Here is a 14117-nt window from a genome sequence, read left to right on the forward strand (position 1 = left end):
GAGATTTTTATACAACTGGCAGTGGGCATTTCTGACCTAGGATGTGAGTGAAGGGGTGGCATCGATTCACATACTTTCATAGATTTTTTTTTTATATCCACAAGTAACATGCACTAATTCAAGCAAAACTGCCAGTGAAGTTGGTAAGATTTTTTGGTTTAGTAAGTTTTGAATCAAAACTTGCATCATAGTTTAGGCAAAGATTTTGTGTTGTGAGCTAGATGGAAAAATGTTTCCACCTGAAAATAACCTCCAAAGTAACATAAACACCTTTTTCTCAATGGTATCTGTTCTTTATTTATGGTCCAGCTATCAGTAAAAGGACATTTATTGCCTTGTACAGCACAACTAAGCAGACTGCTTCTTCATGTGTTTTTTCTATTGGTTATATGTATTTTAGATTACTGCATTTTTGTATACTGTAAAGACAAGCAGGTTTCAGTGAGCAAATCTATTAGTGTGTACTGGGAAGAAAAATGAGTGTTATTGATGGAGTACCTTGAAGTGTTTTCTATAAAAATTACTATGATTTTTGTCTTTTTCCTCTGAAAAAAAAACAACCATGATTAATTGTGTTCTTGGTGGTAAAAGATTAATGACTCTAGATGGGGATGCAGCATGAAACTGAATGGCAGCAGCCCAAAATAGCCGTTGTGCTTTGTGTATCTCTGCAACAATATGCTGAGCTAAACCTTCTCTTTATGGGGAAAATAAAATAAAGATAACTTTACTTGCAGTCAGGTTTTCTTGGGCATGCTTGTTAAAGTCTTCAATTACTTGTGACTCAAGCCACAAAATTTATAATGAGAACTGAAATTATGACATACTTTTATCTAGGTTTTTGGATTGTGTCCATCATAGTAACAAGATAATTAGTCAGTAATATTCATATTTAAAGAAACTGGAAATGCAAATGCATAAATATAATTCACAAAGGAAAGTAGACTGCAGAAACAGATCAGTATAAATCTGTACCCAATTTGCCCTTGTTATTTTCTTCTGCTTTTATTAATAGGCTAGAGAAATTAATGTTATGTGTGTGCATGCATGCCTTGAACAATGGTACAGGCTATTGGATAAGGCAAACACCATCTGATATCATTTATGAAAGGTCATAGCTAAGAAGAGCAACAATGCACAACACAGTACCTGGTGATGCTGAGAATAATATTTTGTGTGAGTTCTTATCTTGGGGGTCCTTTCCTTGAGGCATTAGGCTGTTTTTTCCTTGGTCTCCAGTTCTACGAGTATATCAAAACCACATGGAAAAGGCATAAACCTGACTTATGAAGGAGGAGAGCAGGGATTGTACAGCTTCAGCACAAAGATTTCAGCTGGATGAAAACTAATTCTATTCAAAAACTGAATAGAGAAGATATCCTTGCCTGTAGGGTTTCCAGATGGTGATGAGGTACATTGAACTCCACTCACTGTCTGCTCACATGAGACAGGGGGAACGTCTAATGGTTTAGAAGAATCTTAGTTTGTAAATCAATCCAGAGAACAGACATCCTTGGCACCTGTTCTGCTCAAGTTGTCCCTTTGAATCATGGCTGCTTCAGACTTGGCATTTAGCAGGAATTTTCCATGTTTTCATTTTGAGGAATATATTTCATCCCAGGATTTAACACAGCATGTCTCTGTGCAGAAAAGTCTATGAGGTATGAGTCTTCATCGTTCAAAGTCAGACTGTTGAGCAGTGCTTTGGGTTATCCAGGCATGACCCTGCACAATCCCACTGGGATGGCAATGCTTAGTAACTTGTCAGTGTCCTTGCCGGCTGTGGTGTTCTCCCTGTATAGTTTTTACATCTTTTGCTCAGTGTATGAGAAAAGAATTTTTATTTTAAATCGTTTTGTAAATGTGCATCTCTTTTCTCAAAGAGTTCTTGTTTCAGGATCCTGATACTTTCCTGTAGTTTGTTTAATACATTTAGTACATGTCAATGGTCAGAAAGATGGTTTTGTGGGGGAAGTGAATATGAGGGGTTGGTTAAGGAAGCAACGTGAGGGATTTTATCCTGACCTGGTCTTTGACCTTTGAGAATGATGAGGATGCGCAGAGTGTGAGCTCTGTGGGAGTAGAGGTAGTCAGCCAGTGTCAGGATCACACCCATGAGTATGTGGCGTGCTTAATACCTTGACATCAGGGAAAGGACCAGTTCTGAAGTCATAAAATTCCGAGGTTGTCCTGAAGCAATCCGTGTATTTTCCACATTCATTTGGATTCTACAAAGTATCATAAAGGGACTGTCTCGAAGGACCTGGCATGAGAAAAAATGTGATTGTTCAGTAAATTAAGAGAAGAAAGGGAAGTGCTTTTTGTATGAGGATAGGAGAGAGGAGTGGTTAGCAGCAATGGGGAAGAAAAGCTGAGATGTTTTGGGTTTCATTAGTCTGATATGCTAGAGGAGCATCAAGAAGGTAATGTCGAGAGGACACATTTCAGAGATGCAGATGGGCTAAACAGAGCTGTATTTGATTAATTAAATGAAACAATGAAGACAAAACTATGCAGCATAGTAAAAAAAAAAATCAAATCTAGAAAACTTCGTTCTACATATTGTTTCCTCAGTTTTTATTCCAGCTCCCCAACATCCTTTTTGATAGTATTTAGCAAGAAGAACTTGCCTTCTTTTCTTTAATTCGTGATCAAGGCACTTTTCCCAGATGCTATTTCCTCCCTGAACCAAATGACTCAAGCTTTTACTGATAATGATGGAGCAACATCTGCAAAGGTTATGAGTGGCCATAGGAAGGAGATTCTGTGCAACAGGTAGATAATGTACATAATTCTTTATAAAAGGAGAATTGGAAGCATTATAGCATTAAATGAAGGAACAGCAGGAAATGGGGTATGGTTTTGCCCAGGGCTGTGAGACAGGCAAAGCTGTTGAATATACTATGGAATATGTTTAAGCCTCAGATTGCAATAGATACTATTTCCCATATTTTTCTGCCTTCCATTTAATGCGATGCACCAAAATAATAATAAACCTCCCACTTGCTCAACTCTTTTCCCACAGCTATAGAATCTGAGACTAAAAAAGGCTTTTCTTGAAAGAGAAATTGGCTGTGACTAATTCTCTCTCTCTTCTGTTTAGAAAAGGGAAATACTGTCATTTTCAGTGGCAACAGTAAAATTCTGATGATCATTTTCTATTTGGCTGCATCTGCCCACTATGGATCTGACCGCCTAAGGATCCAATGGTACTTGCCAGTCTTAGGTCACAGGAGGCTCCCATTCTTAGTAGGAATAGGGGGGAAAAAAGAACAAAAATCTTCTGCCCAATAGCATTTGATTAAGTTCACTACACAGCAGTTTTGTTTTCTAAAGCAGCACTGGGCTTTAGAAGGAAGGGAAATGAATCTATGAGCAGATTGTGTTGTCTCTGTGGTAGCTTATTGTCACTTCAAGAGTTGGCAGGATCCTTGATTGCTGTATGACACTGTGTATGAAATAGCTTTTGCGGAGAGCTGCCCTTGTATTCAGCTGTGTATCTTTTTTTTCCGTGTGATATGTTTGCGTTTTTCAGTATATTGTGTATTTCAGAAGTTCCACCTGCACAAACCTGCACCTACACAAACCATTTCTGATAATGATCAGAGCATATGTATATCTACGAGCATCGCATCACAAAAGCTTTTTATCTTCTGACTCTTAGAAATAAGAATCTTAGAAATAAGGTTACTATTTGCAATACCATGAAGTAAACCTGTCTTCCTGCTTCCTTCTGCATTGGGGCATACATTGTTTCTGACTGACTTTAATTAGTTAGTTCAGTTCCAGATAGTGCTGTACAAATCAAAAGCACAGGGAATAATAGGAGGAGGAAGATGAACCATCTGCCAGCACAATTCTCTCCTTTTTGGACACTGCTTCTTGTTAACCCAACCCAAATCAAAGTCAGATTGATGCTACATATGTATCCAGAGCTTGCATATTTAGGGCTGGTGTCATATCTCATGTGACAGGGATACCCTGTTATTAGATAGTAATGTAGTTGCTGTTTGTTCATTCATAATTTTCAAAGGCATTTGATAAAAACTCTTCTTACTAATTGCAGTTTTCCTCCTAATTCTTTATGTGTCTTTTCCAGTCTCTGTCTTCACACATATTCACCTTTCTTGGGTTACCTGGCTACTTTGGAATAGAGTTCCTATTATTTGTGATCACCTGAAATTTCCTTCTCTCTTCTCTGCGTTGTTTCAGCCTTAGAAGCACGGAACTGCAACGGACAGAGTGTTCCCAGCCAGGAGAACACAGGCTGCACATCAGGGCTTGTTGTCCATTGCCTACGCCAGTTCACACGTGTCCTGTCTCTTGGTCTCCCTAGGTTATCCCCTTCTCTGCTCTTAGCGACATGTAAACATTATTTAAGCTCTTTGAGCTCTCAAAATGAAAGCTGCAATGTATTATTACTCCTCAACCAGTGTTTAAAAGTCATGAAAGGCAAATGAATTTAATCCAGATCTTACATAATTTATCTGATTGAAACACTCTCAGTTGTTCCCATAATTTGCCAATCACTCTGATGACAACTTTGCAAATTCCTTCCATTTTTAGTAAGCAAATAGTCATTTACAGACTAGGTATTCATATTCCTGCCCTTAGCGTTTTCTGTTTGATGAAAAGCACTGATATCTACCTGCTCTTGACTGCCTTGTTACAGTGCTGCAGTGGCACGTGCTCGGGGATTCGCGATTATGCCTGCCCTTAGCGTGCTGATCTCCAGCAGCTCCTGCTGAGCATGCACCAAGCCCTGACAGCTTGTAGGTTTGTCCGTGCTGGAGGTGGCAGTGGTGGGGATTGGCAGTCCTGCACAGGCGCCTGCACATGCTCTAAGGCTGGTCACGTTTGTCTGAGGCCAAGCTCCAGCACTTTTGCTCGCCAGGGATTTGCTTGAGCAGAGTACATTGCCTATGATCTGGACAACTGGAAAATTAACTGCATTCAGATTTCTTTCTGTGGGGGTTTTTTGTGTGCTTTATTTTGGTTTTATTCAGTTAAATGCAGTGTGTTCTACTTTTTTTTTTCCCCTGAAAGACACAAAGACTCAGCAAAAGTACCTTCAGAAACTCTGAATATAGCAAAACTGAGGATATGCGTTTGTTGTGCATAAGAATAATTCTATCTGAATGGAATGTTGTTTAACAGCAACAAACCATCTGCAGATTAAATCTTAGACTGAATTCATAATTATGAACCTGAAGTCTTCACCGTACACTGTAACTGAGTATATCTGAGCTTTGGTTTGCATGAAATTTTTCTGAAGTTGAAGTCATTAGAGAACACAACACGACTGCTATGACTAATAGTAATGGAGCTAAATTCCCTTGTACTGTAGAAATGTTCCTGTTGAAAAAGTAATTTGGCTGTACTTTATAATGATTCTAGCCCTCCTTTTTTTGTAAATCTTTGATAGCAATTCAGATCTTTATGTTAATATTTGTGTCAGTTACTCTAACCCTTCACTAACTCATGATGAACACTACGGTGAAGGTTTCCTGCACTGCAGTAGGGGGAAAGTAGGCAGAATAGAAACCATTTTACTCAAGGAAGCATAAGCTTAACATAGAGCTGGTGGGTCTGTTTGGCAGAGAGTATGGTTCTTAATAAGAAAGTAAATTGACGTGTCCCAGTTAAAAAGTTTATTTTAAGGCTGTGCCTCATTTTATTTTTAAGCTGAAGTAGTCTTCAAAAAAATGAAACATCTGGACTTCTTTGTTACCAGCCAACATTCCTATTTGCAATTATAGTAAAGAGGCAATGAAAAGAGGGAGAATGAACGTTCAGTCACAGGTGTATCCATATCACTTAGGCATCCGAGTAACAGTTGTCCTAGATTCCCCATGTAGGCAGAGTACAGAGCAATATAGATTCCTCACTTGAGATCTGAGTTGTCCTCTGGAGGTGTCTTCATTAGCTATGGCAGAAAGCTGAGTGATTACTCTTGTAACTCAGATACCTCAAAAACTAAGGTGGGACAAAGTTTGTTCTCTTCTCTCACTTCGCCATTGCATGTGTTGAGATTAAGCTGAGCAACTTACCAGAGATGCAAAGTTAGCTCTTTTTTGTGTGTATAGCGGTCACTTGAATAGGATAAAGAAAATCACTGGAGAGGCATTGGCATGAAGAGAGCTAGTCAGCTAAAACCAGTGCAAGAATGTTTGAGCCTGCAATTTGACAATAAATTTTCATTTATTTCATTTCATTCATTGACTATTCTGAGACTGCGGCAGTCTCCTGAGGTGTTACAGCTTGATGGGACAGTTAAAAATAGGGTCCTATATACAAATTCTTAGCAAACTGCGGATTCAGTGACTGATAAACAAACAGATCTTGGATTACCAGATGTGAATTAACACTAAGAGCAAACCATACAATGCTGCTTGTAGGTAGCGTATATCTAAAGGGTGGAGTTTTTCATCAAAACTGGCAAATATCTGGAAATATGATCGTTCCTTTTTCAACCTTTTTTTTTTTTTTGCAAACATTTATGCAGAATGATCTTATGTACATCCAAAGGCTTATGGAATTTTTTTTTTTAAATGCAATTTACAAAATAGCGTACTTCCGTGTTGTTTTCTTTCCTATTTGTCAAAAAAAAAGAAAACAAAAAAAAAAAGAGGAGGTGGCTGTGTTCCTGCACATTTTTTGCAATAGTCTGCAACAAGCAGAAAGGCCAGAATGTGCCTGTGTAGTATTTTGCCTCTCATGTATTCTGGGGACATAAATTAGGGTTTTGGCAGACTTTTCTTTGTGTGCTGGTACCTCTTGTCCATTGTAGTTGATGATTAGCTTAGGCAGTTATTGTAAGCGGTGTTTAATTAGTGCAGCAGAGGAATAGAGACTTGTTCAAAATATTCTCTAGGGGTTTCTCAGGAAGACATTTACAGGGCTCTGACTGCATTTGTTTCCAGTAGGACTGAAAGAGTTCATTGACACTGAAATTACTAAGTTTATTACAGATATTCCACTTAACACTGAAAATCAGTATATAATATAAAAGTCTTTGGAAGATATGAACTATTACTTCTCATTGCTTAACACAGTACTGTGGATGAATTTATTTGAAGAGCCCATGCCAGAACTGCTGCATTATTAAACCAGTGTAGGAATAAGGATGTGGAACTCTGCATCCTTCTTCGCTAGAGCCATACAAAATAATTGGCAGGAATGCTAGTTATAGGTGTAACTTCTAAATAAATGAGGTGTGGATACCAGGGTTATGCATACTTTGAATGAATCATGGAAGAAAATTAATGCCTCGTTGTGCCATGTTGCATGAGTCACAAAAGAAAATTAATAATCTAATTTTTGTATCAGTTAGGACTCTGGCTAGTTTGGCAGCTTGTGGGGATTGAAGGTTTATTGTGTTAGGTTCCCCTAAAAAGCTGCTTTAGTTTCTTTCTTAGATTGTAAAGATAGACAGTAAATCAAATTGTCTTACTTTCATTGCTGTATGCAAAGCCACAGTTAACACTGTACTTATTTTCTGGAGTTCCCAAGTAATGGTGTGTTGACTTTCTGCATAATTAATGCTGGTTCATAGGAAAATGGTGAAGCAGAGACCCTTGCTGTGTTATCTGTCATCTCTGCTCAAGTACTTGCATTGTTCTTCATGTAGGCAATGAATAATTTTCTTGATGCTGACTTTGTTCTTTGGGCAATGCAAACCCCTTACTAAGGAAAGTGATATTTTTTTTAAAAGCACAAGCATTGACCTTCACTGAAGTTCAGCAAAATGTTCTGAGCAGTTGTAGAGGACAGCCACTTCCTCTCTCGTTCATGAAGCCTGCAAGAACATTTGAGATGTGACTTTCAAAAGCACTCTCCACTGGCATAGCTCTGCAGACATTAAAGTCAATGGGAGTTTTATTTCAGTGGGAGCAGTCAAGCCAAAACTGAATGCCCTACTTTACATGTCAAAGTTGCAGGAATGAGTTGCAAGAAGTAAAGCTGCTTGAAATAATCCAGCATGTCAGAAAGAGAGAATGCTTCCATCAGCAAATGATGTACAAAACCCAACAAATATTATGCCAAGAAACAGAATAACAAAATACTTCTGTTTGCCTTAATATATCTGTAGGAGCATGTGTGCTACCTTGCTGTAAAGTGCAGTTGGGGAAAAAAAAAAAGCAGTGGTAATTACAGATTGTCAGTGTAAGTGCCACCAGCATGAAAGGCCACTGGGAGCTGAAATCAGGCTCAAAGGGAGCTTGGGGAGCGTTTAATGCCAGAGCGTGGCCATCAGCTCAGAATCTATATTATTAATGTGAGCTGCGATATTTCTAAGATTGCATTTAAATAAATGGAGCAAACCAAAATGGCATTTATACTGAAAGGAGACACCAGGAGAGAGTAAGTAGCTAATAAAGAGCAGCGCAGATTGGGCATTCAATATGTGGTGGAAGTTGCACATCCTTCCTGGAAGGAGCTGTTTGCAGTCCTTTGATAGTATTTTCTATCATATTAGTTCTGTCTCGGAATTCGGCTGGGCTCTGTTCTTGTACACTAACCCCAATTGTGCTCCAGGGTGTTCCTGCAGTTGTAGCGTAAAGGATGACCTCTTGTATCCAGCACCTTTTTGCATGGGTGGAGTGGAGAGCAGCTCTCCGTGAACCTTCAGCTTGTGCTTCTCCATGCTGCTTCCTCTCAACGCTCTTCTCTCTTTGGCGCTGCCTAACTCTGACTCTGGCTGTTCATGGGGTTTTCCTTTGTGCTTGATCTAACCATGTGGTAGAACAATACAAATTGAACATGGTTCTGTCAAGCACCATGGAAGGCTGCATACTCCCTGCCGCATGGCATGCTGGGATACTTCTGCTGGTTTCAGAAGCATCAAAAGGTGAGAGATTCCCCTTTTCTCACAGGAAAAATGAAAAAGGTGAAGTGTTGCTTAACCAGACTCCCGGGCACTGCAGGGGGGAGCCCTAGTGATGTTTGTGACAGACTTTCCAGAGGGCTTGCATGCAGAATAACCATTTCTAAGTAATTAATCTGTTTAATTGCTCTCAGAATGAAGAAGTTAGGCATCCTGTTGATTAATATGATTCAGGGGTGATTCCAGCCATACCTACAGAGATGAAAAATAATTTTTGTCTTCTTACCTTATAAATAATGTAAGCTACATCTCTCTATTTGAGCTGTCCAGTGAGTCCTCCTACTTGAGGTACACTTTGGATGACGCTTCTGTAACAAGATGCCTGCTACTTAACGTAACTTTGGACCTGATACGAGCAAGCTTAATGTGCTGGCATTTCATTATGAATAAAATGAAGTATACTGCAAAAGAACTTCAGAGAAGTCTGCAAAGCATTATCTTTTATCTCTTGAAATGACATGGGTAACGTGGCCTGTATGAAAACAGTATTATCCAATAGTTACATAGCACAAAGCTGAGTCAGCATACCCAAATGGGCAGTTTTAGCTTTGACAGCTTAGATAAGATCTTTAACATACTTCTGCCTAACTTTCCCCCGATGTAAAGTAGAGATAATTACGCCTATTCATAAAAGACTTTGAGAGCCTCCTATACAGAAGTTTTCTTATACAGAAATACTGCCTCATCTTGCAAATTTGTTACGTATCTGTTGTGGAGCCATCAGAAGAAGGACATCTGAGGTTCTTAGATTTTCTCTGTAATTACTGATAAGAATTAATACTACCGATGTGAAATTATGGCAAACAATGTACCTCCTTTTTTTCCTGAAAACCTATGAGAATTGTGATCTACTGGTTACATGAAGAAGTGAGTGTCGGGATTCCTATTTTTTTGTCCAAGTTTTAGACCAAGTGATCTCTCTGGTCATATTTTTGGTGCCAAATTTGAGGCAGCTGGACCCATCTTTTCTAGAATGAATATATCAAGCCCCTGTTAAGACAGCTTGATTTTTTCCAGAACAGATCATCCAGCACTCCTTTTAAGTCTTTGGGCAAAGCTAAGTTTTAAAAACTGAAATCAGGTTTGCTAAACAATGCTTAAAAAGAATAGGACAAAAAGGTATTTGTGTCTGTTGCTTAATTTCTCCATGTGGGTATTAGAAAGGCACCTAGAATTCTTGAGTACTTGGAAATGTGGTGTTTCTTTATCTCAATACTGCTGTTTTGTAGAATGGCATGTGTGTTTGTTTTGTGATACTGAGGAATTGCAATGCCCTGGTACCTGATATTAGTGTCACATAGGTTGTGAAATGAAAATGTTATCAGAGTAACTAGCAATTCATATAAACACAGTTGCCCTCAGTTAAACACAGGCCTTGCTGTTGCCTTGGCTACTCATTTTACAGCAAACTTAATTCTTTCTCATTTTGGAAATTACTAGAAACTCCCAGATCATGTTTTACATTCAGCCAAGCTTCACAGAGTTCTCAGCTACAGTGCACACATGCTTTCAGGTATAATAAAATGACCAAATGGCTGGTCTGGAATAGTAAAATGAAGCCAAGTGTTTCTTCTGTGCCTGTCCTGCATCTCTTTTCCATGGCTTTCCACAGGTGATTTTATAGCATGCAAGAAGTACTACATGCACGTGATGGTTAATTGTACTTCCTGAATCCTGTCATGTTCACTCTGAGCCCTGCAGTAGTACACTGATAAAGGCCTGTGTGTAGAAATGGATATACGCACTTAAATAGTTCTGCAAGCAGATGGCTGAATTTCACATTACTATCCCAGATGGGAATATCTTAATAGAGCAGCCACCTGTCCAAGTGATCTCAAGGCTCAGGTCAAATAGTAAATTTTATCTAGTCTTTGGCAGGTGATTCCTGCTGTCTCACAGTCTAATGGATGACTGAGTACTTGCTTAGCATATACATGCTATTGAGAAAGAAAAGTATGAAGGTGGTGTTTGTTCCCTTCCTCTCCTGCTGGGCTGAGAGGGCTTTCCCCTGTTGCACGCGTGGAGGCAGCGGACTGATGCCCAGGCAAGATCAACTTCTTATAGCTGATGCAGTGTTGAAAGTTGTATGTCATCAAGAGACTGCTAAGTCAAAATGTGGTAAATATACTTTATTTACTTTGCCAGGAAGCTTGAGAGAAAACCAAAACCTGATTTTCACCCTCTAATGTTATATACCCCTTTTTCTCCTTTATAAAGCATTCCACTTATTTTCCCATCCTTCTTTTTTCCCATGGGAAGATGAATCTTGTATCTACCAGTAGAATAAAAATTATACTTAATAAATATTTACTCTGCGTAACTTCAAACGTTTGTGATTGTTCTTTCAAAGAAAGCTTTTACAATGAAAATTTAAAGTGCTTCTTCAAGGGTTAATTTGGGGATTTCCAAGACACTTTCTGGTCACTGAAAAATTTTGCTGGGTTTTTCAAGGCGTACTGTAATTGTAGCAGTTTTAATAAACTCTGGTCCTCATAACTGTTGGCATTATTTCCAAGGAATCATAACCAAAGGTACTGTCTCATAGACCTAAGAAAGAAAAGCTATATGTTCTTGTAATCAAGCCATAATATGCTCATCACTTTTCATTTTAGCCTGATTACTAAGCCTGGAATTTTTAGGACTGGAAATCAGATGGGTTTTTTTTTTAAAGGATAAGAGTTTAAATGATGGTGGTGTGGGGAAAGGCTTAGAGTGTATTTTTATAATACTTTAAAATGCCCAGTGGTCCTAATATTTTAAGTGCTGTGCAGCCAAGCTAAAAAACAGTAGCCAAGTCTCACTTTAGATGTGTAATTTACAATAAGCATGATAACCTGCAAAGTATTTAGCACCACACAAGCATAATGTACAAAGCTATATGTGATGTTTCTTATAATCTAGTTCGGAATTACAAAACTAAACTGAAGTGTGTCTGTGGAATCAAAACGTTAGGTTGCCTGCAGAATTGCTTGCTTTCACTGCATCACCCTTGTGGAGGTAACGTGTAACATAAATTAAAATAATAGTGGGTTTAGGTGACTTCTTTTTTCTTACAGAAAATCATATGCGATCATAAAATGAGCAGTGGTGTATTTATCAGTCTGGCAAGGGGAAGCAGGTGAAGAATGTCATCAAGTTTCTAAAAACAAATTTCAGCTCAGGTTTAAGTTTCTAGTGATGCTTTCAGGTTCTTAAAACCTGAACTTGCTCAGATCATTCCTGAGAAAGCCTTCCAATTGACTTTTAAAACTCTCGAAAAGTTAAAAAATACCTCCTGGTAGTTATGATCACTGGGCATTACACAAGGTTCCTGAGACAATTCTGGTGCTTCCGTTATGAAATACGAAGTGAGTGGGCAGGTATTGCATGGCAGGGTCTTGGCAACACTTTGCTCACATACACATTTATTAATACTCCTGGTTCCTTGAAGCACAGAGATCAAGTTTCCAACCTGCTGTTATTAAAAGAGAAAAACCAAACCTTAAAAAGACAGATTAGTTCACTGAGCCTAATTGGAAAAGCATTTCATTAGAACGGGTCAAAAACCTAGTCAAAGAGGTCTGGCAATCATGGTATAATGGTACATTAGGGAGTGCTTCTCACTAAGTATGGTCTACCCGTTCCTTAATTAAAATGAAAATGATTTAAACTGCTATTACTTTCCTCTGCTGTTTGTTTAACATAGTTAATAAAGGTATCTAATTGTTGGAAAATTGACAAGGTTCTTTCATAAAAGATTGCTCTCAAAAATAACTCTTAATAGCTGAGGTCTGAAAATTTTGGGCTTTTTAATGACATCTTTAAAAATCCTTTGTCATTTGAATGCACTAAGATAGCTCCTGCTTTCATGAGATCCCTTTTCCTTGTTGCTGGACTAAGTTCCAAATGGGAAAAAATGACTTTGCTGGAGCTCCTTTGAAGCAGACTCCAACAGCTGATTAGATGTGCTTCAAGAAATACCTTAACAGGTAGGCTTGTTAGGAAGGAATTAATCTATCAAGGGAAGAGTGGAAAAACAGAGGCTAGTCTTGGGAGTAATTTGAAAAATTGCTGAACAAAAATCTTTGGCAAGTATTAAAATTGTGTGGAGGAGCTGGGAGCTGACAGGAGGCAGTGTTGAGAATAGATTCCATAAAATCTCTGACTGCTACAGTTATCAGGAGCTGTTTGCTGGAATATATTTTCCTTCTATTGCAGGGTCAGAGGATTACAGAAGTAAATTCACCGGGAAGTGTTTCATGGACCTTGTCTGTCCTGAGAAGTGTCGCTGCGAGGGAACAATTGTAGACTGCTCTAACCAAAAACTCACCCGATTACCCAGTCACCTTCCTGAATACACTACTGATCTGTAAGTGCTGGCTCTACAAGATGTACTCAGCAGGGTGTGTTGGTTTTCCTAGGTTTTAAAGGCTGTAAAAGGGACTCAGACCAATTCAAGGCACCTCGTACTTCAATCCCTGTGTGAAAAAGGGGAAGTTAATTTTATTAACCACTCTCTTATTTCCTTAGCATTCATGCTAAGGGGGGATGGGAAAGGAGCCATGGCCCTGTGCATCAGCTGCCTGTGTGTGTCTTGAAGTGTTGACCTGTTATGTGGCCCAAGCTGTATGGTTCCTTTCCATTCTACCTTTGAGTCCTTTGTCTTTGCATCTGGTCATTTTTATTTAAGAAATGGATTAATCCTTTTGAGTTAAATCTGTGATCAGAAACTCATTCCATCTCAGCAGTGCCTGCTACTTGGGTGAAATGGCTCTCACTAAAACCAATGTATTGTTAAGCTATAAGTGATTTTGTGAAATTTATTTGCTTTTAGAGATTCTTAGGAATTATAAACATAATATACTCCTAAAAAGAGTGTGAGAAAATATGTTTATTACTTATTAACTTAAGAATCTTGTTCTTTTGTTATATTAGTAGCCCCTTCAAACACAATTCTCTTTTTGTGTTAGTATTCTATTTATTGTACTTAAAGTATTCTATTTGAACCCCCAACAATAAAATTGTTGATCTGAAGCTAAGATAAAAAAATATGAGAGACATCCAGAAACACAGCAAAAATGGAGCTACGTGTAACCAGAGAAAGTGGCCTTTGCATTAATTTTGAAGCCCAGTAGACTTTGATGGGAAAGGGTCTGAAATCAGATCCCTTCTGTTTACATAGACCACATCTCCAATTGCACATCTTCTGTAGCAGAATGCGTCAGGGAGGTTTAGTCATGCAAACCAGGCT

General features: G+C 38.6%; 1 protein-coding gene across 1 annotated transcript in view; it reads left to right on the forward strand.

The window, feature by feature from the left end:
• The window catches only part of SLIT3 (slit guidance ligand 3), a 533309-nt gene that overhangs the window by 393498 nt on the left and 125694 nt on the right, over positions 1-14117 (forward strand). Inside the window, exon 15 of the mRNA XM_075164102.1 lies at positions 13085-13235. Coding sequence (XP_075020203.1) covers positions 13085-13235 — 151 coding nt within the window. The remainder of the gene's footprint in view (positions 1-13084; positions 13236-14117) is intronic.

This window comes from Calonectris borealis, chromosome 15, assembly GCF_964195595.1.
Source record: "Calonectris borealis chromosome 15, bCalBor7.hap1.2, whole genome shotgun sequence".
In the NCBI taxonomy this organism is placed as follows: domain Eukaryota; kingdom Metazoa; phylum Chordata; class Aves; order Procellariiformes; family Procellariidae; genus Calonectris; species Calonectris borealis.